Source organism: Medicago truncatula, chromosome 3 (assembly GCF_003473485.1).
Source record: "Medicago truncatula cultivar Jemalong A17 chromosome 3, MtrunA17r5.0-ANR, whole genome shotgun sequence".
Lineage (NCBI taxonomy): Eukaryota > Viridiplantae > Streptophyta > Magnoliopsida > Fabales > Fabaceae > Medicago > Medicago truncatula.
In genome coordinates this window covers 32,089,361-32,116,683 of record NC_053044.1, presented here as the reverse complement: position 1 = coordinate 32,116,683, position 27,323 = coordinate 32,089,361, and the positions used below count along the sequence as shown (strand labels likewise).

At 34.6% G+C, this 27,323-nt stretch overlaps 5 protein-coding genes across 8 annotated transcripts; 2 read left to right on the top strand and 3 right to left on the bottom strand.

Annotated features, from left to right (window-relative positions):
• Positions 1 to 1,338: 1,338 nt before the first annotated feature.
• On the bottom strand, positions 1,339 to 3,310 carry LOC25489191 (protein ROOT PRIMORDIUM DEFECTIVE 1). Of its 2 annotated transcripts, XM_013605072.3 has the most exons (2): positions 2,292 to 3,310; positions 1,339 to 2,219 (listed from the first exon to the last, which is right to left on the bottom strand). In XM_013605072.3, exons 1-2 carry the CDS (start codon positions 2,817 to 2,819, stop codon positions 1,542 to 1,544), a joined length of 1,206 nt encoding a protein of 401 aa, XP_013460526.1. In that variant the 5' UTR covers positions 2,820 to 3,310; the 3' UTR covers positions 1,339 to 1,541. The 2 variants fall into 2 exon arrangements, with proteins under 2 accessions (XP_013460526.1, XP_013460525.1); XM_013605071.3 differs by having other exon boundaries at positions 1,339 to 3,309.
• Positions 3,311 to 4,040: 730 nt separating this feature from the next.
• On the top strand, positions 4,041 to 7,042 carry LOC25489190 (pentatricopeptide repeat-containing protein At4g25270, chloroplastic). Of its 2 annotated transcripts, none has more exons than XM_024778346.2 (2): positions 4,041 to 5,857; positions 6,260 to 7,042. In XM_024778346.2, exon 1 carries the CDS (start codon positions 4,184 to 4,186, stop codon positions 5,822 to 5,824), a length of 1,641 nt encoding a protein of 546 aa, XP_024634114.1. In that variant the 5' UTR covers positions 4,041 to 4,183; the 3' UTR covers positions 5,825 to 5,857; positions 6,260 to 7,042. The 2 variants fall into 2 exon arrangements, with proteins under 2 accessions (XP_024634114.1, XP_013460524.1); XM_013605070.3 differs by having other exon boundaries at positions 4,042 to 5,857; positions 6,298 to 7,040.
• Positions 7,043 to 7,586: 544 nt separating this feature from the next.
• Positions 7,587 to 10,468, bottom strand: LOC25489189 (uncharacterized protein At1g65710). Of its 2 annotated transcripts, XM_039831362.1 has the most exons (3): positions 9,842 to 10,042; positions 9,162 to 9,731; positions 7,587 to 8,745 (listed from the first exon to the last, which is right to left on the bottom strand). In XM_039831362.1, the coding sequence occupies exons 1-3, from the start codon at positions 9,890 to 9,892 to the stop codon at positions 7,786 to 7,788; spliced, it is 1,581 nt and encodes a 526-aa protein (XP_039687296.1). In that variant the 5' UTR covers positions 9,893 to 10,042; the 3' UTR covers positions 7,587 to 7,785. The 2 variants fall into 2 exon arrangements, with proteins under 2 accessions (XP_039687296.1, XP_013460523.1); XM_013605069.3 differs by having other exon boundaries at positions 9,162 to 10,468.
• A 491-nt stretch (positions 10,469 to 10,959) lies between these two features.
• Positions 10,960 to 18,373, bottom strand: LOC25489188 (protein TIC 40, chloroplastic). The gene is made up of 14 exons (XM_013605068.3): positions 18,031 to 18,373; positions 16,966 to 17,077; positions 16,724 to 16,781; positions 16,601 to 16,618; positions 16,029 to 16,326; positions 14,653 to 14,759; positions 14,504 to 14,567; positions 13,836 to 13,908; positions 13,230 to 13,270; positions 12,800 to 12,845; positions 11,801 to 11,895; positions 11,568 to 11,671; positions 11,449 to 11,496; positions 10,960 to 11,347 (listed from the first exon to the last, which is right to left on the bottom strand). The coding sequence occupies exons 1-14, from the start codon at positions 18,212 to 18,214 to the stop codon at positions 11,288 to 11,290; spliced, it is 1,308 nt and encodes a 435-aa protein (XP_013460522.1). The 5' UTR covers positions 18,215 to 18,373; the 3' UTR covers positions 10,960 to 11,287.
• A 4,143-nt stretch (positions 18,374 to 22,516) lies between these two features.
• LOC25489187 (probable 2-oxoglutarate-dependent dioxygenase At5g05600) lies at positions 22,517 to 25,359 on the top strand. The gene is made up of 2 exons (XM_013605067.3): positions 22,517 to 23,434; positions 24,722 to 25,359. The coding sequence occupies exons 1-2, from the start codon at positions 22,619 to 22,621 to the stop codon at positions 24,968 to 24,970; spliced, it is 1,065 nt and encodes a 354-aa protein (XP_013460521.1). The 5' UTR covers positions 22,517 to 22,618; the 3' UTR covers positions 24,971 to 25,359.
• The last annotated feature ends 1,964 nt before the right edge of the window (positions 25,360 to 27,323 follow it).

The window sequence follows — 27,323 nt, the reverse complement described above, 5'->3', positions numbered from 1 at the left end:
TATTCCCCTTGTTCTTCTTTGTATTTTTTTTTTCTCTTTATTCAATTAATTGTTTGGGGTGCCTGCAAATGATTGGTTTGAGGGAAAACACTCAAGAGAATGTGGGAAAGAAACAATTAAGGACTTCAGTAGATCTTAAGATACATCAAAACTTCCAATGTAGTCCGGTATGAAAATACAAAATGGAACTACTTTCAAAGTTCAATGTAGGTACTGTTGGTATTTCTGTCATCAGAATTTCTATGATCAAAACTGCGTGATGAAGTTGCTTGAGATTGTGCACCTGCAGAACTAGAAGGTGTAGCAGGTCCTGATGCTGAAGCCATTGGAAAGGGGAAAGGAGACCCTGGGGGAAAGGTGACACTGTCAAATTGATTATTTTGTGTATTCATCTAGCCCGTCAAGGTCTCGAAAGCTTGTTGCATTGCTTATTTCTGAAAGAAGATTATAATACAATTGTTGAAATTACATAAAAAGGGTAAAGAAAAGTTCCAAGGTTATTTCTTGGAGTTCTTCAAAGAATCCACAAAAGATAAAGTTTGACAGAGCAATTATTGCAACTTCATGTAAAATCTAAAGATGATAAGACTCACTCCTATCACGTTGACAACGAATAAACCATTCATCTAACTTGATAAGCTCCCAATATCTTACAGTAGAACTCAAATGACAAACCAGTTCACACCTATACCTTGCAATAAAGTGGAACTCACCTTTAATCTTGTAGCTACCTGCAAAAAATTAGGAACCTTAATATCTTGAACATGCCTAGAAAAAAACTCAACATCAGTATTGTAAAACGGAGTTTTGACTATGGTTCTCGCAATGAAAATAGAGCAGAAAGCCCAACATAATCGAAAAGAGTGGTGACCCTATAGAAATAGGGTGAACAAATAAATCAGAATCAGAATATATAAGCAAATTTAAAAAAAAAAAAAAAAAAATCAAATCAATCAATTATCTAGCTATAATCGCCTCCCTTCGAAGTAGTTGACAATCATATAACATGGTATAAAACATCTACAAGAAAATCTAAATTTGTTGACCAAAAAAAATAAAAAATCTAAATTTGAAAGAAAGAACAGTGTGATAACAGTGTTGAAGGTGGAGAAGGTAGTAACTGGGGCTAACTCCAACCGGTGTTGTTTCTTGACTATTTGAAGAAGAAATTCTAGCAAAATTATGCACTATCAGCCTCACCTGCACTGTATTCCCTGCATGTATTACTTATGCCTCTTCAGAGATGAGTGTAAAACGTTGAAATATATTCAATTTGTACAGATATGTTCATTAATCGCAAAATAAGAGAAGGGGAACTGATAAACATGACAAATAGCATTGGGAAAAATACACACGCATAATGCATTTTAAACTCAAAACGCAATCAACTTCATTAAATCTTGTTCGGAAATTCACAATACACCTCTTTAGTCTTTACAAAGACACTACATACTAGTTGTATTGTATTATATTGTAGTACAACAAAAAGCAATGTTGTCATGATTCATGAAAACTAGACAAAGATGTAATGTAATGATGCTTTAGTCAAAAGATGATAACGATTCATGTTTTTGCATGTTTTCCCCTTGTTCAACCTCATTGCCACAACTTTTGTCGTGCAACTTGGAATTAACAGCTGGTAAACCACGGCGTTCTAAAGCAACAAGATCAAGTAGTCTTCTCCTTGCATCATAGACAGGATTTGGATGTATCAAACAGCCTCGTTCATAAGCTTCCCTCAAGAAAACAGTGTGTCTTTTACCCTTTGTCGATAAATAGAAGATCCCCGGGTGATCCAAGAATAGATCCCTTATATTAAAATCAATACCAAACCATTTTCTAAATTGGCTTATCTTCTCAACTTCCACCATCTTTTCCACTGTTAAACTCATAAACTCATGAACAATGGACACCGCTCGCTTCTCCATCGCCATCATTCCAGCCTTGGATGTCTTCTTCTTCTCACTGACCATCTCATACGGCCCCATATAAGGCAAACTCTGCCATTCCTTCACATTGGCTCTGAAGTTCTTGCTCAACCGCATCCCTGGAGGATACCGTTGTTTAAAACTATACCGCATTTCCATGCTATTAACACTGGACTCGTCTTTACAACACTCAACAACCCTCCAATCCTCAACAGCAGCTCTAAAACCGCTGCTGGGAACATCACCAACCAGCTTCAACAAATGAGTATTCTGTTCATCTGCATCACAAAGCTGAAAAACACTAGAATTAGCAGCTATAACCGATTCCTCGAAATCATCAGGAAGACCAAGCTCTCTCCAAACCTTGAAAACAGCTCTAAGAGGAACCGTTTTAGAAGCAGACATGGACAAAATCCGGACAAGTCTTTCAACAACAAGAGGCAAAGAAGTATTAATAGCCTCAGCTTCCTGTCTCGAGACATCAAGAGCTGCATCAGTTAACCTGCAAAACGGCTGCAACTTGGAAGGCTCATAGTAAATATTGAAAATGTGAGGAAACTTGCGGAGGAAGGCAGTGGCACCGCGGTTAAGGTGGAGCCTCTGAGAGAGATTGGAGAGGAAATCAACAGAGACTGATCGGTTTTTGGGGTTAGCAAGGATAAGGTCGTGAACAGCAATGACTTTGAGAAGGTTTTTATACTTGTCCATAAGTTTCTCGAAAGTAGGGTCTCGAGCACGTGAATTTACGTACTGGATAGACGTTGTTTTTGATCGAACGAAGACACAAAGTGGTTGTTGTTGATTTTGATGTTTGTGTTGGGTTAAGAAGTTCACAATGTGAGTGCCCATTTGAGTGAGCGACCTCTTTTTCATGAAAACTCGGTGTGACATTTCGTCAAACACCTAACGGTCGTTGTAATTGGCTGAATGAAACGGATAATTTTGATTCAGATTTCAGAGTAAATAAGTTTATAGCATTACGATGGAGGATTAGTGGTAGAAGAAGGCAAGTTTAGAAAATTAACTCATTCTATAAAGCAATGTTTTATCCAAACTTTAAACCGAGTAAAGAAAATTAGTAGTATTGACAAAAAAAAAATGTTGGTAGTACGAAGATACGTTAAAAAAAGCTTAGTACATGAATAATATTTTTTTTACGGGACATGTAATTGTAAAATACTTGTGCATCATGATTCTTCGGTAATAACTCTTGCATCATGATTCTTAGGTAATAACTGTTGGAGTATGTTTGGATGGGGAAATGTTTTAAAATTGTTCTTTACACATTTCATAAGGCTGAGACACACAAGTAAAATATAATTTTGCCCCCTCGGCAGTTAACTGCCGAGAAATTCAAAAACCGGCTGCAGTTAACTGCCGAGGAAAACAACGGTAGTTAACTGCCGAGAATTATGTTTCATCAAATAAAACAGCCAGATGCTCCCCCTACACACTATTTCATCATCAACTTCCATACCACTTCCATCCAAACCCAAAATTCAAAAAAAAAAATTCATCAAATCTTGCTCCAAAATCATTCAAGCATAGGAGGTATCAACACATTTCTGACGTAAAAAATAAGTATTGAGCATTTTAATCCGTTCATTTTTTGGCTTTGTTATGGTTTTTACGTCAATTTACGTAGAACTATGTCATAGAAAACGTCGGTAGTTTACTGCCGAGGAAAACGTCGGTAGTAAGGTACCGAGGAATATTTGTGAAAAATTTTCACAGTGAAAAAATGGCAGTAGTTAATTCATATTTTTGTTTTAATTCATTATGGCATTGATGTTTATGCATTAGTTAGTTGTTAATTCATATTTTTGTCTTGTTTAATTATAGTAATGGTAGAGAACGCGGAAGATGTTTCGGGAGAGACAAAATCAAATGGTTTAACAATTTTCCAACGGTTTTGGTTATGGACTCCACCTACAAAACCAACATGTAGAAGATGTCAATGTTTGAGGTAGTTGGAATCACTTCGGCCAATTTGACATATTCGGTTGGATTTGGATTTGTGACATATGAGAAAGAGAAAATCTTTGTTCGGGGATAGTGTTCAATCTCACCTTCAAACACAACACTCGCAAATCACAATAACATTTTTATAGAGAAAAAAAAAAAAACTATTATTTATGTAAAAAAAAAAAAAAAACAGCTGAATCAAAAATATAGTAGTAACAAGGTGCATTTGGCAGTTATAACTACCACAGTTTATTTTCCGGTATCAAACGTCACTCTCTTCCGTCGTGGCCATGGCATCGTCGTGGTGGTACTCTACTCCCCTCACCACCGTAACCAACACTACTCGCTGCTACTCTTTCACCTCTAACAATGACCAAGAGTGCAGTTCAATTAATATATTGTCACTCCTCTACACAGCTAAGAAGAACACTGACAATAAGAAACTCAAGAAATTGCGAAAATGGGATACCCAAAAATCAAAAAACACTTTTTCATACCCAAAACCAAAACCAACACCACTTCTAATTCACCAACAACCATACCCACAAACCAAATTTCAAGCACTTGAACAAGTTCTCAATGACCTTGAAGCTTCATTGGAGAAAGGCATCAAAATTGACCCTGAAATTTATGCTTCTTTGTTAGAAACTTGTTACCGTTTCGGAGCTATTCATCACGGTATCTGGCTTCACCGTCTTATCCCACCAGCCCTTTTGCATAGAAATGTTGGAATAAGTTCTAAACTTGTTAGGTTGTATGCTTCATTTGGGTATATGGATGATGCACATGACTTGTTTGATCAAATGACTAAGAGGGATATGTATGCGTTTCCGTGGAATTCGTTGATATCTGGATATGCAGAGATGGGTCTTTATGATGATGCTATTGCGCTTTATTTTCAAATGGTGGAAGAGGGTGTTGAACCAGATATTTTCACATTTCCTCGTGTTCTTAAAGTTTGTGGTGGAATTGGGTTGGTGGGTGTTGGGGAAGAGGTGCATCGTCATGTGGTGCGTTGTGGGTTTTGGGATGACGGGTTTGTGCTTAATGCACTTGTTGACATGTATTCTAAGTGTGGTGACATCGTGAAGGCGAGGAAGATTTTTAATAAGATGCATTTTAGAGACTCAGTTTCGTGGAACTCGATGCTCACGGGTTATGTTCGTCATGGTCTTGAGGTTGAGGCAATCAATATTTTTCGCCAAATGGTTTTGAAAGGGGAAAAACCTGACTATTTTTCTATATCCGCGATTCTTACTAGTGTGTCGTCATTAGATGTTGGGGTCCAAATTCATGGATGGGTGATCCGGCAAGGTGTTGAGTGGAACTTGTCTATTGCTAATTCCTTGATCATTGCGTACTCCAAGCATGGAAGGTTGGATAAGGCACGTTCAATATTCAATCTAATGCCAGAAAGAGATGTTGTTTCGTGGAATTCCATAATATCTTCTCATTGTAAACACCCGGAAGCTATCTCTTATTTTGAGAAAATGGAGGAAGCCGGTGAAGTGCCTGATAAAATAACATTTGTTTCATTATTGTCAGCTTGTGCCCATTTAGGTTTGGTGAATGATGGAGAGAGATTGTTTGCCTTGATGTGTGAAAAGTATAAAATAAAACCAATTATGGAGCATTATGGTTGTATGGTTAACCTATACGGTAGAGCAGGATTGGTCGAAAAGGCTTATAGCATCATAGTTAGAATGGACTCTGAGGCGGTTGGTCCAACTCTGTGGGGAGCTTTATTATATGCATGCCTTTTGCATGGAAATGTAACTATAGGGGAGATTTCTGCAAACAAGCTTTTTGAATTAGAGCCAGACAATGAACATAATTTTGTACTTCTTATGAAGATTTACGAAAAGGCAGGTAGATTAGAGGATATGGAGAGAATTAGAATGATGATGGTTGATAGAGGGTTGGATCACTAGACAGCTATACATCCAAAAGCCCTAACACAACAGGTACAATCCATTCGCCAGTTTATTGATTCACCACTGTGCGCATCAAATCTCGTTGACTCCACTGTTTGATAATTTAATATTATGAAATTGAACTGAGTGATTGGTATTCTTTTTTCAATTAAAAAAGCAAGATGTATTTATGAATGTACAAAATTATAGCTCCTTTTCATAATATTTATTTTTGTTTTTGGATGCCAATATATGTTGAACTCGGTTTTATGGATCCGGATTATAATTGCATAAAATTTATTTCAGCAGATGTCTTAACATTCATATATTATTATTTTTTCAAAAATATCTAATTGTTTAAGGAAAGAGGAAAGGACATGTGGAAGGTATATCATGGTTTAAGAACTGTCTGCAAGCTTAGTTCAAAACTTCACTATCCTGTTTTTGTTGCAGCGTATGGTTATTGATATTGCGTTTGTGATGCACCGCAGGTCGCTTGACTAAGTTCAGTTCATGTTTCTGTATTTTAGTAAGACCTTCTCACCTGTACAGCTTTTTGGAACCACTATTATTGTAACTGCAATATATGGTTAACTTTAGAATGAATTATATAGTTGGCTTTCTTTCAACCTAACCAAACGAAAAAATTGACACGAACTCAAATTGAGAATGCAAGTGCTTTTGGGCATGGAGAGAAGTTTGATTGATATGTGATCTTCGAGACGAAAAAATTGCCACAGACTCAAATTGCTTTTGGGCATGGAGAGAAGCTTGATTGATATGTGATCTTGACCACTTGCTATCAGGCTTGACAGTGTAAATGCAATTTTTATTAGTTGTTAATTCAGGCTTCGAGCCTCTTCCTGCACATTATATAGCTGAAAATTGGAAGTTACCAGAGTTGAACACAAGCCTTATACAAGGGAAATATTGTTTCCATAGAAAATTTATTCTTTGTACTATAGGACTTAACTGTATGAAAAATATGACTTTACTGTTACACTATGACTGAATAAGAATATATAGATTGGGACTTGTTTATGGATAGTTTTGTATATGGTGAATTGTTGATCACACGAATGAAATATACATCTCGGATTAGTGCCAAGTTTGTGATACATAATGGATTTGTTTTTGAATCCAAAGGATGATTTCTTTTTACATTATTATTATTGGATTTATAGCAACAAGTATGCAGAAATTGCATCTGCAATTAGGGTGCTACACAGCCATTGTTGTATGTATAATCTAACAAACTACACTACTCTATTCTTTTATTATTTTTTTGAAGGAAGCTACACTATTCTTATAAGCTTAATTTATGTATATTATACACGATTGGATAATTAGGTTCCTTAAGTTTTGGGTTTGATATCTAGTTGGTGCATATGGGATATCACATATTGACTATTGAAAGAGGTCAACTATTTAAATGAATCTATGCATCCGTAGTAGTCTCTAACTTTTGACTGCAGATACCTTGGGCAGCAAAAAAATCAAATAAAAAAGTTTATTATGTACATAATTTGCAAAGTATATGTACATCAATTAGGATGTGAATAATTATTTTTTTCCACTTATCCTTCCAATCTGTAATTAGCTGAATTTACCCCTTGCCCATGACAATTTCTTCCTAATTCTTATTGCTTTTATGGAGTTCGGAAAGGCCATAAGAACTAAATTAGTACTGACAGGTATAAGAAATACCAGCACCATACTGTTTTGTTGTCTTTCCATTCCCTCCCTCCTCTCAAGTGTCCGAGTTAATTACAAATGGAACTGAAAGTAACTGATACTTTTTATGCATTTTTTATTTGATGAAATAATGAAACATAATGTTGTTACAAGTGAAATAGGAACGACATAGAATATTCACATAGACCTTAATTAAATGAAAACTGGTTGCAGAGTGTGCAACACCAAACAGAAGGAATGTCACTCATGGGACTATTATTGACAAAAGATGAAGGTGAATTCATTTATGTGGATGCAACTGCTGTGACAACTTGTTTCATGTGAGGAACATTATTGGCACCAAGCCTGCCACGCCCTGTTTCATTGTCATGCTGATGATCACTCTCTCTCCTTTTGCTGTTCAATTTCATCTTTGCTCCGTCTATATTTGCCCGCCTTGCTACAGAAGACACCCTTCTTTCCATGCCTAATGGACTTTTCTTATCCTCCTCTTTGCAGTTGTTCAATCTAGCAGTCCAGCAATCTTTTGAATCAGAAGAACTGGGTTCCCAAGAAGAAGAAGAAGAAATGTTCCGCCGATGTTTTGCACTACTGACAGTTAAGCTGTTGCTTCCTGAAGACTCTTGCTCCTCCATGTTTGAACTACCCCTATTCATTGTCTCGAACTTATGTAAGCTCGGTTCGACCATATCATCATAAACAATTAATTCGTACTCCACATCCCTATCCTTGTTATCTGCCACTCTCTTCCCATAACTGTTGCTAGTACCCGGCAGAACATCATATTCATTCCTATTAGACTGAAAACCTGGTGGATTTCTCCTGTCTTCTACACCAGACAAATTTGAGCTGCTATTGGAATTGAAATTAGCAACAGCTTCGACGATAGAGCAAGCTCTGGCAACACAAGCTGGGAGAGAAACAGGTGGCGGTGACGGTGGTGGCGGTGTGTTCTTTTGATGGAAGTTCTGGATATCCTGAAGCAGTAGTGAGGTGTAGGACTGTGGGGGAATCAAAAGATCTTCAGGGTTGTGGTCTAACTCTAAGTCTCGTGATCGCCTCGAAGATCTGCTTCTTGTTAATCTCCAGGGTTTTAGGTTTTCAACCACTGGTGGCACCACCACTGTCTTAACAACAACATTATCAGTCACTGAAGACATCATTTTGACATCTTCATCTTGTAGTTTTGTCTTGCAACTCACATCCTCAACCTTGTCCAGTGCAATTCTGCTGGAATTTGGTATCTGTAGTAGAAAGGGGAAACACTATTACATCAATCACATACATAAATAAAACAAATTACTAATCAAAAAAGCTCGATTCTTCCAAGCTAATAAATTATAAACCAAATGTTATCAAGTATGTGTTTGGTTTTACCCAAAAAATATAACGATTTTGAATGAACTGATTTTAGTTAAAACTAAGTTGAAAGTAGAATGATTTATGTTTGTAGACAACTATACATTCACGTAAAAGTGGACTTAATACTAAATTTGCATCTAAAAATGACGTTTTAAGGCAAAAATTTCAAATGTCAATTTCAAATTAAATGCTACTTCAAAGGTAAAAGCAATTCTTGAGACATATCAAAATCAGATTCATATATTCATAATCACTTCTGTCTCGCAAAATTGAATACAAGCATGCACAGAGTGGATACCTTATTAGCTTCTGTTTCAATTTCCTTTTTGGGTCTGCTTTGCGCCCTGCTGTTGTTATTGTTGACTGTTGAATGTGGATTAGCAAGGGAGTTTTGTTCAAGCTCATTCAGTGGATTTCTTCTGTATGGTGATTCTTCTGCTTTCCTCGAGGAGCTGCGGCTAAGTGATGACTGACTTGTTGCATTCCCATTTGCTCTTGCAGGCGATTGAGAACGCGGTGAACCAACATTTCTCCTAACTGTAATCCTCTTCACACCAATTGTACCTGCTGCAGATTCTCCACCTTCACAACCATTATTATTACTTTTATCCATTACAAGGGATGTAACAGTAGCAGGAACAGATACCATTTTTCTAGGCATAGAACTAGTATTGGTATTGTTTCTTGCATTGAGTGGTGTAGTTGTATCTGAAGATCTTCTCACAGGTGATATACTAACTCTCCTCTCTCGGCTACTTGAACGTTGTCGCTGCTCTCTTTCCCTGCTTGGTGTTCTTCTCCTATTCCTATACAGTTTCTCTGCAGGTTCCTTCCAATCATCCTCATACAAATCACTATTCTTTTGGCCCTTCTCAGAGGAAAAAATTGTATCATTGTCACAATGATCAAAATCATTACTTCTAGTTCTATTTGAACCCGAAAGCCTTCTCCTATGCTCTCTAAAAGAAGAAGCTTTACCTGAAGAATTTCTGCTGAGTCTACCACAATGTATAAGAATTGCATCCACATCTTCTTTAGTACAGTTTGAAGTTCTCATACCCATTAACTCAGCTCCTTCAATACTAGAATTTTTCTCACTGTCATCATGGCTCTTTCTGTGTTTGATGATAAAAATCTCTTTTTTAACTTGCCCTTTATGTTTTTCTACTGAATCATCATCATGTTTTTCTAGTGCTTTCTTCAGCTTCACTTGTGGTTGAGTTTCTACTTTTGGTTTGGACATTGTGATACCATTATGGGAAGAATGATTCTTGTTCTTCCATTCAAACTCAACAGATGTTGCAATGGCTGACTTGATTTCAGCAAGAGAGGAGGTGGATGTAGTAGTTGAAGAATTCTTCTTCTTACTCAAACATGTACCCATGAAATTATGTGGTTTGGTTTGGCCTATTGAATTGAGCTAGAGAAAGTTGAAGATAAAATGAAGGGTCATAATAAAGGGTTCACAGAAAAATGAGATTTGAATTGCAACAAGGGGCAAAAGATTGTAACTTTTTGTGATGAAATGAGAGAGAAAGAGGCAAAGAGCATTCAAATTTTGAGAGGCAGGGCACGGGTAGGGCGGGCAGGCGCAGTAAAACACGGGTCCAATGAATGAAGGGTCATTTGTTGTTTTGTCTGATCCAGCTGGACCCCACTACTTTAACCCCAGTTCAGTCAATGTCATCCTAATAACATTTTCTGCTTCTCCTCCCTTATTCTTTTATGTGGGAATTTAAATTAAATCTGTGCAATTGTCACATATTTGTTGTATTGTGAACTGCTGATTCATTAACAAAAATGTCTACACAAATTCATAAATGATTAATTGACTTAAGCAACATGTAACTTTTTTTTACAAGATGTAACACTTTTTCTTGGTAACTTGCTTTTACCAATTAACCACATGCTTGAAATACAATGTACAGTAGAAATTCAGAGTTAGAGTAAACAAAAATATTGAGACTGCAGTTATTCAACAAATAACCCTTGATTATTTTACGTCACTTGTTGCATAGTAGTTCATGTTCATGCAGCATATGCTTATGAAAGATCATATGAAGCGCTCGCATTCATTTTTTAAGGTACCTTAAAACTGAAGTACAAATTAGCGAATTTTAGGAACTCGCCACAAGTAGAGATGAAAATCTTACTACAGATGCAATGCCTCATAAAGTTTAAAATATCAAATATACAATCTCAACTATTTTGGCAAAATAAAACAAAAATTCAACTATGACAACTTAGACTAAGCCACAGTTATTATTATCTGTATGTCACAATGGAGCTGCAACCATGAGCCTGTAGTATACAGTCATGAGCAGAAGAGCTTTCCAAATTTCTTTATGGCGAGACACAGCTAGCTAATCTCATTGCTCGTCACTAAAGGCGCGGATAACTAAAGTTGACCAACAAACAAATTAATCAAGGCTGGCCTGACACCCCGGGGAAGAGCTCAGATATTTTGTTGAAGACATCCATGACCTGAAATGAAAAGAGGAAGACGCAAATGTCAGATTCAACATACAGGGGGCTAAACATGCTTCTCATAAAGACAAATTGAATTCAAATAAGTATCACCATACCTCCTTATCATTTTGGTATTTAGCAATATTCATTGGATTCTGTGAACACTGCAACCAAAACAAGAAAAATTCAGAGATTTGATATGACATATTAATCAAAAGCTTAAATTAAAACATACATCCATGATAGCTGCTTGAACTCTAGGATTTTGAAAAGCCATGGCAACATCAGGATTGGCCATAATCTTTGAAATGACTTCTTCGGGAGAAAGTCCAATTTGATCTGATGAAGTGAAAATGTAAAATGTTAGAAAATATGAAAGGAGAATGTGGAAAGATTCATATCTAAAGCATGAACAAATTGATCCACCTCTCAAACAAGACATGTCTTGTAAATAACAATAAAACTTACCAAATTGTTGTTTAACATCAGGACTATTAAGGTCGAAATTTTTTAAGGTGTCCATCATTCGACTATCCCATTCAGTGCCTCCACCCATGTTGTTTCTGAAACCAAAGATGTAGGAGAAAGAGCAGATGTATGAATCTCTATAAGCCAAAGGATACTATATACTAATATATTACTGAAAAATGCGTCAATTTATCCAACTGCAGCATATAGAATGACACTTGAGAGAGAAATAACAAACAAGTTTACATTTTTCTGCGTTACATCACGTCTAAATACATGCATTCCCCCTCTCTTTTAGGTTAGATTACATGGAAGGTTATTGTAGAAATGCATAAGAATGGTCAATTGCGCCACGACTACCAATTTAACTATTTAGTTCACAATTTCACCAAATGAGGCTAAGAACTGGAACCAGTGTATTGTGATTGTCTGAATGCCTGACAGCCAGTTTAAAAAAAAGGAAATTATGACTTTTAAAAGAGTACAGTATCCTGCCTTAGAGAATTTTTCCATTCACCAGAGAAAATAGTTATTGTATAAGTGTCAGACAATCCAATGTATGTAAGCACTTCACCAAAAGCTTAGGGCCTTTTCATTTTTTTTTTCCTTTGCAAAGACAGGCCTTTTCATTTGTTATTTCCACTTATATCTACCTACGTACCACCTTTTCACTTTACTTTGTGTTTTCAAAGAATTGCAAGTGAAACTTCTATTTTTTTATTTGCTTCCTATACAAATCTTTGAGAATAGAAAATAGAGGTAAGACAAGACAACATCAACATGTTTGTAATTAAAAGTGAATACAAATCTTTGAGAATAGAAAATAGAGGTAAGACAAGACAACATCAACATGTTTGTAATTAAAAGTGAAAACAGAAAAGGTTTCTTCAAAGCAAACAAACTCTTATTATTCTTACAAGTAATAATAATTTGAACCGTGAAGCATAAGAACATTGATGGAGAAAAAAAGGCTCTGAAGATACAATACAAGGAACTTACAGCATTTCTTCAAGTTGTTGACGATACTCAGGATTCTGCAGCATCCCTATCAAAAGCAGCAACAGTATATTAACTATTCATTTGCCAAACTCATTAACATGTCATGTGAAAATTAACAATCTACCAGTTGAAAGAGACAAACACGACGTTCAAGTTCTGATCAACAAACTTAATGTAAACAACATACAGAAAAGCTTCCATTATATTATATGGTACTGGTAAAGATTGAAAAGACACCCATATAAATTTGCCGTATATAGACAGTAATGTACATGTAAGTAACAATGAGTAAGCTCAAATGTGGTCATGCATTAGTTACTTCCATGAACGTAATAAACTAATAAAATTACGGTCTGCACATTATAATAATCTTAAAACTTTGATTAACATTGCGTAGAACCAGAGGCAAGAAAACTGTTAAGAGAATTACATTTGAAGGTAGTAGGGTTCCTCATCTCCTCGGGTAAATAGCTGCAACAACAGTACCCAAAAATTATGAGCTTTCTTTTGGATAACAAGGGAAAACAAATTGAATAAAGTAAACATTAAACAAGCATGCAAATCTATAAATTTTCATCAAGCGACTGTGTCGCAAAACACATTGGAAATTTGTTCATTATGGGAAAATAGGAACCAGGGAGAGTACAAACAAGCTCCACTCAATGGTTAACAATTAAAAGAGCAGCAGCAAAGCTAATACACTATATTTTGGAGGAAATGAAGTTAATTGAAAGGGAAGAATTCAAACAGAAGCATTGGTTTTTGTGGAAAACGTAACAACTTCCGAAGTAGTTCAATATGAAAATGCAGAATGGAACTACTTCCAAGTCCAATGTAGAGTATCATAGGTGCTGTTTGTACTTGGTACTACTGTCATCAGCAATTCTAAGGTCAAACAAAACATACTTAAACAATATTATGGAACCTTTTTTTATATATTCAAAACTAGAACTTCCTTAAAGTTGAAAACTTATCCTCATTCACTACAAATGGAAAATGATAATCATTATTAAGAGATAAAAGAAGCTAATATTACGGGTAAACCATCTTCTGCACAGTTGGGTCCTCCATCATTTTCTCTAAAGCATCCACAGATAGGACTGATTTCCCTATCCAAATATAAACAAGGTCACATTAAGAACATTTGGTCAATCCATACAGCAGCTCATTTATGACAACTTCGAAAGAACAAATATTACAAACACAATGTGTTACATGATAACCAAAAAATGGTATAAATTAACTGCAGCCTATAATGTCAATCTGAGAATAAAACGACGCTTATAGGAATTATTCATGTTTGATTTATGACATTATTGCAACCCAGGGACTGAAAATCTGTAATCAGGGTGTTAGGAACCCAAGAAATTAATTTCAAAGAAAGAACACTCCTATTAAGAAATATGATAGAATATGAGACTCTCCTAATCTATATCCTATCACAGGACCAAATCATCAAAAGTACAAGGACAATGGTAAGTTTACATTATCCTTTATAAACTTGACAATTATGGAAAGATTAAATCAATATATGCAACCATAATAACATGAACAATCATTTATTTAACAGGGCTGGTCTAAATCGTGGCGTGACATTGCATTTCCTTGAAATTAAGCTTGAATAGATGTATCATGCTACACAGGGTTTTCCGGTAATAAAGCAGATATGTAAATATTTTCAATTTCAACTGACACATTACTTACGTGCAGATTGAGAACCCGGAGAATCGCCAAAACCTTGGTTAGAGGGAGCTCCATTTTGAGAAGCCTTCAGTAATGTACATTGTTATTTTATTAAGGACGAGGCAAATCACAAAACATCTTTTGGAAAAACAAGAATCTTAAAAACTCACTTCTGCTGGAGCCCGGGCTTCCTTGAATGAACTTGATGAGTCAATATCTTTAAATCTTTCAAAAGCATTCTGCTGCACAGTTTCTTCTGGAGATACATCTACAAAAGCTGCAACAACAAAAAAATATGCATCAGGAATTTTTATAAAATTTCACGTAAATTAGTAGGGGTGAACTTCGTAGTTTGTTATAATTCATAACAGTATGTTGCCATTACAAGTGGCTAAAAAACTATGGAACTACTAACCAGCATGATAGTGTGCAAGCAAGGTTGAGAAAATAATAGGTTTGCACACACTCATGAATCATCCCAAATAATACAAGCATAACATGGAAGCAAAATCCACATGATGACTAGTTATACATTCAACAGCAAACTAAAACAGTTGATGCCTGTTTAGGGAACACTCTCTAGTTTGTCACAGGATACTGGCATGCAAGCAAAGCTTAAAAATAATGCAGTGGCATAAACTCACTAAAGCTATTATATGTTCATAACAATAAGAAAGCTGAGAGATAGTATTCATGGCAAGACTAGTAAAGCATCCTATTATATGTTCCTCATCTCCTGGCTGAGCCAATTGACAAGTCACCAAGACCCCAAGGAAAAAAAAAAAATTCACCAAGTGTACACCGTATCCATTGGCCCAAAAAACCCACTTGCCACTATTACAAATCAGTTTTAAATGAAGGGTAATTATGTAAATTTCATTTCATTTTTTTTTAAACAAAAAAACATTAGTAACTGTTTTTTTCAATTCAACTAGATTTCTCGGCGGGTGGGTTTACTTTTAGGATGTTCTCATTGAACATGGTGTGCCCATTTTTTTTTTTTTGCTTATAAAGCCACTAAAGCTTTTTTTTACTGGTAAATCCCCTTAAGCCTGTGTTGTCACTCTTAATTTTATGTAAACAAAAAGTATACAAGCATTCAAGTAAAACAAACTGAAATTTGGTGAATAGTGTTTGTAAATTGTTTGTTGTGTTGTGTTGTGTTTATTTGGGTTGTTTAATGTTTATAATTGTCTATTTGAAACATAAAGGTGTTCATCAACAAAGTGAGTGTAAATTAGCAAGGTGGGTGTAAATAATTTAATGATATTGACAAAACTAACCCTCAATTTACCAGTTATAAATAATAAAAGCGAATGGTTTTTTGGTCCAATGGAAAAGGTGCGCGCTTGCTAATTTATCTTCATGTTTTTACGTGAGTGTAAATTAGCAGCCCCTGTGTGAAGGGGCACGGCTTTTACCTAAATTCTTAAAACCACAGATACATCTCTTGATGGACATAAAATCACCACTTATAAATTGCACATGTAGTACATGTCATCCAACAAGAAAAAAATGGGAGTCCTGAGCAGAGATTGTATGTTACCTGATTTTTTGGGTTCGTTCTTTACTTCCACTTCATCTTTAACATTGATGTCTGGGCCTGGGGATGATTCTACTTTTGTTGCAGGTATGTCTACTGTGACAGTGGATTGAGATGCAGTTCGTGTAGAAGATGCTTGAGATTGAGTACTTGTAGAATTAGCGGGTGCAGCAGGCCCTGGTGGAGTAGGCATTGGAAAGGGGAAAGGAGATCCAGGGGAAAAGGCACCACTTTCAAATGGATTATTTTGTGTATTCATTTGGCCCATCATGGTCTTGAAAGCTTGTTGCATTGCATATTTCTGAAAGAAGATTAAAAAATGTTGAAATTGTATAAAAAGGGTACAAAAAGTTACGCGGTTAGTTCTTGCAGTTCTACAAAGAATCCAAAAAGATTCGGTTTGACAGAACATGTGTTTCAACTTCGTGTAAAATTTGAAGGTGAAAAGACTTGCTCATTTTACTCTGACAATAAACCACTCCTTTCACTTGATATGTCTCCCAATATCTTACAGTTAGTAGAACTCAAATGACAAACCAGTTTACACCCAAGCCTTGCAGTAAAGTGGAACTCACCTTTAATCTTGAAGCTACCTGCCAAAAAAAAAAAAATAGCCCTTAATGTATTGAACATAAATAAAAAAGAAGAAAAAATTAACACCAATATACAGAAAACTGAGTTTTGATTATGATTCTCACCACTGAAAATAGTGCAGAAAACCCAACACCAACACCAATCCAAAAGAGCGGTGACCCTCTAGAAATGTAGTGAACAAATAAATCAATATGAATATATAAGCAAAATTTATATACAAAATCAAATAAACAAAATATATATTTTAAAACTGTCTCCCTCCCTTCCAAGTAGTTGACAATCATATAACATGGTGTAAAACAAGTACAAGAAATTTAAAATGTGAAAGAAAGAACAGAGTGATTACACAGTCGACGATGGAGGTGGTGATAACTGGGGGTTAACTCCAACTGATGTTGTTTCTTGACTATTTGAAGAAGAAATGCTAGCAAAATTATGCGCTATCACCTTCCCCTGCACTGTATTCCCAGCATGTGTTACTTATGACTCTCCAGAGATGAGTGTAAAACATTGAAACACGTTCAATTTGTGTGGAAATTTGCATCAATCACAAAACAAGAGGGAAAACTAAATAAATGATAAATAACAATTGGAAAAAATAGGCACACATAATACATTTTAAACTCAAAATGCAATCAGCTTCACTCAAACTTGTTCAGAAATCCACAATACACCTCTTTAAACTTTACAGAGACACTACATACTAGTAGTATTGTGTTGTAATACAACTAAACGCAAAAATGTTTTCACCATTCATGAATACAAAACCCCCTGGATATCTCAACGTACCATATGCAAGTCTCTATTTTCATTATTTCATCATAAGAATGCTTAGTTAACCACCAAATTAATCTCTGACTTTGTAGGACGCTCACAAATAGGTCCCTGAAATAATGAATATTTTGAAAAGGTTCCGGACTCTATTAAACTGTCAAGTTGGTCCCTATATTTCACCACTTACTATCTATTATGTCACTGAATTTTAGCAACTTATTATCAATTCAGTCCCTATATTTAACAACTTACTACTCCATCTGGTCCTTTTAATAAGAGACAAATGGGTCTACAAAATTGATTATTTCGTCCATATTTTGAACTAAATACATCAATTTCTGTGAACGACCGCATGGAGTATCAATTTAGTCCCTATATTTAACCAATTACTATCAATTTAGTCTCTAACATACTCTAAGAAGGACTAATATGAGTAAAATTTGATAGACCAAATTCACAAAAAAAACATAAGCACCAAATTGAGCAATTGAGTTCAAATAAAAAACACATCACTATACCTACCAATTCAATTTCAATGCAATAATACACATTTCATTGAACTCCATCATACCCTATAACTCTATTTCTACCAAGCAAAACTCAAATTCACAACATCAAACAAAAAAAAAAATAATACCAGATTTTAGATTTTGTTGAGATTTAGAAGCAACCCTGGTAACATGAGAGGAAGAAGAGTTGGCAGAAACAGTGAATCTCCCAAAAGTGAAAGGCTTTCTTCTGGTGAAGAGATTTTTTGTGGAGGAATGTCCCAAAAGCAAAGGTTTTGGGGAAGAAACAAGGGCTAAATTAAGATTCTCCATTTTGAAGCCCCAAAATCAACGAAACGGAGTAAAAAGGGTTTGAAAAATTGAATAGACTTGGAAGTTGAGTGGCGGAGTGGGAGTGTAGAGGAGTTTGAGTACTGTTGTTTGCGGTAGGGATAAGTGAAAAACCGCAACTTTATTGGATGGATCGCTAGACAAAATCATTAATATGTATAAAATGCAGTTAAAAATTTAAGAAAATACCAAAAAATTATGTTATTTTATTTTGAGTATATTTGTTCAAAAATATAAAAATCGCTATAGTATTTATTTATTTTTTCCTTCTATGTTCTTTTCTTTTAACAATATTCTCTTATGTTCTAGCATATTCCGTTGTTAAATTTGAGCGATTTTTTTGTTGGTGTCCATGGTTCGAACCCGAACTTTGTATATATTATGCATTGTCTTTACCAATTGAGTTAAGTTCACGGAAACCAATTCGAGCGATTAATCTCATGCGAAAAAATACTGATTCTCAACAAAAAAAAAAAGTATTTTATTGTAATTAATGTTGACATGTAAAAAGTATGTAATAAAACATTTGGGTAGTTGAAACACATATTTATTCATGTGTCTCGTTTTCTCTTCTATTCAATAAGGTATTTAAAGTTTATAGAGAGACAATCCTAAATCATATTCACTATGTTGGCCTTCTATCTCTATGAGAAAACTTTTTAGCCAATTGTCACAATTATGATATGTCACTTTTTTTTGTAAACTCCATCAAACATATAATATGAAGACTCGATAAACGAGTCAACTCTAAGTCCATGGAAGCAAACATCTTGTATGCCGGTGTGGTGCAGCACAAGATCTTATCTCTTGCACCATCGTAGGAGACATTGCATCTCGGGGTGACATATAACAAAAGAAAACATCCTTTTAAGACGCCTCAGGAACCGTCTCGTTCCTACCTCGAAAATAGATTGAGCACTAATGCATTCCACCACTCTAAGAATAACCAGCTTCTCGGTAGCTACCAGATTATTCATATTTACATAAACCTGATTTGAATCATATATGCACTCCACCTATATTGGATTTAGTTACCTTGAACAAACTACGCCAAATCACAAGAGATAAGTTTGCAACAATCAAGAAGCTTAACACTAGATAAGATACATAACTATAAATAAGGATCACGCAGAAGAAGAAATTCTCCTTCATTGATGCATCGTCGCACACCTCACCACACAAGCAACAAAACAGTCACAGTCACACACTATTACGTCAATGACGTCAAAACATGAGTCACACATTGCCCCAACGACGCCACAACACAAAAAGTCATTCACCTTCATGAAGGTGTAAGATTCATAGTCCTACGTCGTCTTGCATGAACGAGATGCATGCACATATTATGAGACTTAAGGAACCTATAACCGAAGTTGATAGACACGGAAGGAAAGGATATTGATCACATTTTTAATATAATTACAATATCACCACCAACTCTAAAGTAGAAATTAGGGCCTTCTTGAGAGACCATCCTATAAGAAAGAGACATGAGGAATATACTAGACAACTCCCCTTTCCAAGTGGAATTGATGAAGATCCCATTCTGAGACGCTTCCATCTTCCAACCATGAAAGTGTATGATGGCAAGACCTACCACTAGGAGCACCTAACCTCCTTTAATGCTAAAATTAAGATAAATCGGGCTTCAAATGCCCTAAAGGATATAATATTTGCTTGCATATTGAAATGAGTTGCTTTACTGCGGTTCTTCCATTTTCACAAAAGATCGGTGAATATTTATAAACAATAGAATTGTTATGCCTATGAACAATCTCTTTCTAACAATTTCCCCAACACTCAATCTTTTATTGGATCAAATCTATATGAATTCTACCACTTTATCAAATCTATATGAATTCTACCACTTTATGTAGGATTCATTTCCAAAGTATAGGCCCCGTAATGATTTCATCCAATACGAAAGTGATTTTAGAGATAATGTTGAAAATAGATTGTTTTTAGCACATATGCCAATTAGCTAGAAGTTTTGGTTTGTATCATTATGGGTCGTTTGGCTCTTAAGATTTGAATATGCTTGAGCATGGTTTGCCTTTTGAAGAAAACCAAACCAAATCGAATAATTCTAATAGTTTAGGAAAATTGAACCAAACGGTTTATGGTTTGGGATGAACATAACCATAGTTATGGTTAGATTAACCATTTTATTGCATATGAAATAAACCGAACATAAATCAATATTTTGAACTAAACTATACTTTGTGGTCCTTTTTCATGAATTGGAATCGTCAATCAGGCTATTGGTATTAAAAAAAAATTACGAACTATATTTTAACCAAGATCAAAATGTATTAAAACTTCTTATGAATTGTATTTAAACCATGATAACTTGATTAAAAATCCATTCATGGTGGAGCACTAAAGCTGCAAGATTCTCATATATCCAAGAGATTATATAAAATGAAAAAAGATGTTTGGAGACCTCTTTAAAAATCCATTCATAGAAAAAAAATGCTAAATTGGTTCGAAATGACTCATTAACAGTTCGTTCGGTTTGGATCGAAACTGTTCGATTATGGTTCAAAAATTGTTATAAAATTGACGGTTGGGTTCGCAAACCACTATAATGGTTTGATTAATTTTGGTTCATTACAATTCAACGGTTCATTGTTCTTGTTGCCCACCCTTAGATTTCAATAAGTTTAGTTAGACCCTTGAAAAGCCAAAAGAAAACTTTGAATAATTTCATGGATTGTTTAAACGGCGAGATGTCCCAAATCAAATATTTCAATAGGATGTAGCACTCCACAGACTGTGGCATACCTCAAAACAAAACCATATGTTGACTCATTGGCAAATCGACCTTCAAAGACCTTATACAAGTTGCACAAGTGAGCAACTTGCTACATCACCATGAGATTGTGGCAGAGAAGTGAGGGGAATACAAATCCTCCCCCATAAACAAGACCAATGTCGAGAAGGGGGCACGATGATCGTACAAACATACAAATGATTAAACTTAAACTAGTTGATAAGTTTTCATGAATCATTCAAGAGAACCTTTTCCATTCATAGTTAAAATGTGAATAATTTTTTGTGATACACCCAATTCTTATACCATCTATAATGGGGTCCTTCCCCTATTAAACATCATTGTAAATAGACACCCCCTTTGTGACACCAATGAATAGGGTGTTTATAAAGGTGGGTGCTTGTAGATGGTCTCACATGTACAATAAATTCTTTTTTTATATATTTAATTATTTTGATATTAAAAAATAATTATATAATAGTTGTAAATAATAGTTGAATTTGATTCGCTAAAAAAATAGTTGAATTTGAGTTTTAACTTTTTCTTGAATTAATAAAAATAAAATAAAAATGTTTTTTTAGTAATTTATAATTAAATTATTTCAATATTTTAAAATGAGTTAAGATCCGTTGACAGCAAGTTTCAATGGATTCGTTTGACACCAAATCATAACCGTCATTTATTTTAATCTTAATGGCTCTCATTTATTCAGCTAATTGTTCACGTGGGGACTCTTCAAAGAAAAGCATATATACCACGTTGCTCTCATCTTCTTCTTGAAGTGACTCATGTTTATGTTCTTCAGACAAATTACACAATCGATCATCCCTTGCTATAGATTTCGATTTCATTGTCGGCCAATATACATATCTTATTTATGTTCTTCTCGATCTTATTTTGTAAACACAATTTCATCCTAAACATAAAAATGAGAATTGATTTTAATCCGTAATGTTGAGAGAGCTATCCTCTATTGCACAATTTTAAAGCATTTCCAAATTTTCCCTTTACTATTGTGTACCTTGTAATCTCTCCTTTATTTTTTCTTCTGATGATTAAATTTTCCCCCTTTCAAATCAATGATCGTAAGTGCATATTGGTATAAAGAAGGTGGAAAAGTATGAATTAGAATTCTCGGCGAGGAGTAGGCAGAGAGAATTGACAACAGCAATTTAAAAGCAAAACCTAGAAAGTGTGAGGAGAGTCGATGTAGAGGTTATTATGTCATTGATTGTTGACCGCTAGATTAAATATTTAGATATTTGGTATCAACGAATTCATTGATATATAGTGTCAACATTCTTTTAAAATTATATAATTAATTATAAATGAGTATAAGAATTATTGTTAAAATTTGTACCAAAAAAAAAAAAGAATTATTGTTAAAATGTAATGATATAGAGTTATTGCTGAAACCAATTAATAATTATTTTGAAGTGCTGGATGCTGGGTGTTGGATGATCTTATATTGCCACCGAAATCCGGATTTTTAAGATCTTTGCCTTTAAATCCTAAAAAAAATCTTTGCCTTTGAACCTTATGAATAGGAGGTTAACGCTAAAAATAGTTTACATATCTACTCTTGCTCTGTTCTTCCTCGTCTCACTATTCCGATGGAACTTACCGGCGAACCCATTCGGGTCCAATCCATAATCCAATCGGGTCTCTCCCAAGTCCCACCCGAATACATCCAACCCCCTCAAAACCGACCCATCAACACCGATCCCACTGCCACCATCCCCGCCATCGACCTCTTCAACTTCAACACCAACCACCGCAACTCCACCCTCGAATCAATCTCACACGCCTGCCGCGGATGGGGCGCATTCCACGTAACCAACCACGGCATCCCACCATCCCTCCTCGACGCCGTCCGCAACTCCGGCCTCACCTTCTTCAACAACTGCCCCATGTCGGAAAAACTCAAATATTCCTGCACTGCCGGCACCGCCGCGTCGGAGGGATACGGAAGCCGAATGCTTGTCAGCTCCAACGATCACGAGGTTCTTGATTGGAGAGATTATTTTGATCATCACACTTTTCCCCTTTCTCGCCGGAACCCTATTAATTGGCCGGATTTTACCTCCGATTATCGCGAAATAATGGTGAATTACAGTGATGAGATGAAAATTTTGGCGCAAAAGTTATTAGCTTTGATATCGGAGAGTCTTGGGTTACAATCTTCTTGTATTGAAGATGCTGTTGGGGATATCTATCAGAATATTACTGTTAGCTATTATCCTCCGTGTCCTCAACCGGATTTAACGCTTGGTTTGCAATCTCATTCTGATTTTGGTGCTGTTACGCTTTTGATTCAAGATGATGTGGGTGGTCTTCAGGTTCTTAAGGATGGTGATGGTGGTGATAAGTGGGTTACTGTGAAGCCTTTGTCAGATGCTATTCTTGTTCTTTTGGGTGATCAAACTGAGGTAAATAGAGAGAATTCATCGCTTATAAGAAGTTATAACTATGTAGCACCAGCACTTGTGATATGACAGGCATTGATAGTGACACTTGTGATTACATTCAACTTTGTTATTTTCTCAAATTATTATCGGTGTCAACATGTTAGTGTCAGTATCGTGTCCCTTGTTTGTGCCTGTGTTAGTTATAACTCAAGCTCTGAATATGGAAAATTAGTTGAATATGTGATATGTTTGTTTTTTGTGTGATGTGTTCTGCTTATATAACATAAGAAGCAAGCACTTTTTAGAATCCAATGTTGTATTGGCATTCATCTAGATACTGAGAGTAGAAACCCAATTGCTTTTTTGTTCAGCAGAATATGTTTAAGAGTATGTTCAAATAAGAATATGCATGACACCTATTTGTATCTAAGTATCTAACTATCTTTTATGCTGGTAGTATAATTGACTTGAGCTCAGTAAAGTACATACTAAATACTATTCACGATACTTCTAGTTTGAATTTATATGCAAATAGTTTAATTGAATTGGTAACAGTTAAACTTTTGAAATGGGGGTTGGGTAACTCAACTGGTTTGAGCTAAGGGACAAGGTGTTGGAGGTCCTGAGTTCAAACCCGGACAAAGGAGAAAAAAAACTAATCTAACAACTAATACCGAACATTTACCGCTCAAAAATGTTAAGCTTTTGAAATGTTTTAAGTCTTGAAGAACATTCAAAGGGCTATGGTTAAGTATTGGTTTTGATGAGGGGCAACTATTGGTTTTTGTGATGCATTGGACTTGGTTTTGACAATTGTATCGATGTCTAATTGCAAGCTGGTAAAATGGTAAGGGGCGGAAATATGTTTAGTAAATAAATTGTGTTTTTTTCGTTAGTGGTTATTCTTAACTGGTAAATGCGGCAATATCCTTGTTATGTTATTTAAGGTGTTGCAAGTTGCAATGTAAGTGTGTGTTTGGAAATTAATATTTCCACTGTGCCGTGAGTTTAGCTTGATGCTACAACTGCATGCTTCAGCTGAATGCACATCCATTATCTCTCTAAGCGAAAACAAACATACTATAAATTGCCAGCACCAACCCGTCTGTTATGAATTATTACAATGTTTGCTCCTGAATCAGAAGCATTGGTCATTGTCATTTTTCTTGTAAATATGGAATTTAGTATTCTAGGATGTGGCAGCCTAGCATTGTATTCTGATGATTTGTGATTTCTTTAGGTTTTCCTGATAAATGATTCCTTCATGAAATTGAAGTTATTAACTAGGTTTGTTTATTATGGCTCCAGATTATAACAAATGGAAAGTACAGGAGCTGTGTGCATAGAGCAGTTACTAATCCTGATAGAGCAAGGCTCTCTGTGGCAACATTTCATGACCCAGCCAAGACAGTCAAGATCTTCCCTGTTTCTGAACTAATAAATGATTCATCACCGGCAAAATACCGGGGTGTTGTTTATGGAGACTATGTCTCATCATGGTATACCAAAGGCCCCGATGGAAAACGAAATATTGATGCGCTTCTTCTGGAATCTTAAGTTGTTTTTTCTTCAACCTTGTTTTAGTGTACAAAAGTATGTGGGAGGTTGAAGAAGGTAGTAAATTATTTATCATGGAGAGGCCGGATATCGACAGACCTTTTATATGGATCTGGGAATTCAACTAAACCTGAGAATAAGGGAAATTTGTCAATTTGAACAATAAAGGTGCGGGTTAAGCTTTACAGAAATCCATATATTTATTTGATTCTTAATACGTAGAGTTTATTTGATAGGATGTTCAACAATGTGAGTATAAAATGTAAATACCAGAGAATGTCTTCCTTAATAATGAAAAGAGTAGTGCTAGGAACACTTATTTTATCAATCTCTTTTCAACATTCGTTTTCTTATTGAATAAAATAATGTTGGTCCACCATTTTATTTTATGTTAGGTCTATTTCCAAAATGATATGATTCATATGAACTATGAGTTTTAAAGTGAGTGTTTCAGACACACCTCATATTGAAAAACAATTGTTAACACTTTAATAACATAGACCGTCTTGTCTTCCTTAATACTATTTTGGGTTAAATATGTTTTTGGTCCCTATAAATATATCAACTTTTCGTTTTAGTTCCTCTAAAATTTTCCTTCAACTTTTAGTCCCTATAAAATAATCACTACTTTTGGTCCCTATTTTAAAGTTAATTTTAGTATTTTTAAATAAAATTGTGCAGAAATGTGTAGAATATTGTAAAAATATTTCCCAAATAAAATTAGAATTTTTTAACTAAACATAAATTTAATATGAATTTTTAACCATAAAAAATATAAAAATTCATGTTCTGTTAAAAATTTTAAATTTTTTTGGGAGAGATTCATATAATATTATGAATTGTTTTGCAAAATTTTATTCAAAAATACGAATTCTAAATATGATTTTATTTTAAAGGAGGGACCAAAAGTGAAGATTGAAAATTTTTAAGGGACTAAAAGTTGGAGGAAAATTTTAGAGGGACTAAAATGAAAAATTGGTATATTTATAGGGACCAAAATCATATTTAACCCTACTATTTTTTTCTTTTCTTTTTCGTTTTTAGCCCTTGCAAATATACCACCTTTTGCTTTTGGTCCTTCATATTTTTAATCGTTGTGAAATTTATTCATATTGGAATTGATCCATGTAATATATAGAATATTTAAATTTTGCGAAAAACAAAAAGTTGATATTTTTAGAAGGACTAGATGTAAAAATAATGTTTTTAGAAGGACCAAAAACAAAAATTGATATCTTTGCAAGATTAAAATTTTATTTAAACATTATTATTATTATTAGAGCTAAATTGATTTTTCGTCCCTAAAAGTGTAGTGATTTTTTATTTTAGTCCCTAAAAATAAATGTGGGATGTTTCCACCTTCCAATTTTTTATTCATTTTTGGACCCTAATGGTAAGTTTATGTTTATATTTTCGTTAAAGTTATGACTCTTTTATGTTTAAGACGTGTTAAAAATTAAAATTATGTCTAATTCATGTATGTTCATATTGTTATTGTATTAACTCTGATGTATTTTATGCGTCCTTCTTGTATCCACATATTTTTTTTTTTCTTCTTGTACAACTTGATTCTACATTTAATTTTTAGGGAAACTTATTGTACATATTATTACTATATTACTATAAGTAAAAATCTTGCATGTTGACAAACAAAGTTTGGTTGTGAAAAGTGTTTATACTTAACGTTGTGTTTCAAGTTGGATAACTTCAGGTGGAGTAAAAATCAGGTGTCTAGCAAATAATGTAGTAAAGATAGATGTCCAGGTAAACAAACATAACTAGTAGACTTTGCATTGTAATATGTCCAAGTTAAGTGAAATAATAATAATAATAATAATAATAATGATAATGTAGTTTACTAAAAAAAAATAAAAAATAATGTAGTAAAGATAAATATTAACAATACTATTTTCTAATACATTCTCTAACACTCATTATCTTATTAAGTGAAATCACGAGTTTTACATTTTAATAACGAGTCATATAAAATGGTGTATCCATACGAGTTTTTCACTTAACACAAGAGTAAATGTTAAAAAGAGTGTTGTTAGCACTCATCGAAAAGAAAAACCATATAGAAATTTATCAAGAAAATCAACCAGAGTGGCTTCTTTAGCTGTACAACATGCTCGATCATCTGAATATATATAATTGGAGTCCTAGCAACACACTATCTAATACACTATTCACATTCTACAAAAAAAAATTATTCCCAACACACTATCTAATTGACTGAAATTCAAATGAGCCCTTAAATCATGTAAATTTATTACGACCTATTTAAAATTCAACCAATTAGAGATAATATGTTGAAAAAAGTTCGTTAAAGAGCGTGTTGCTAGCATAATTCAGT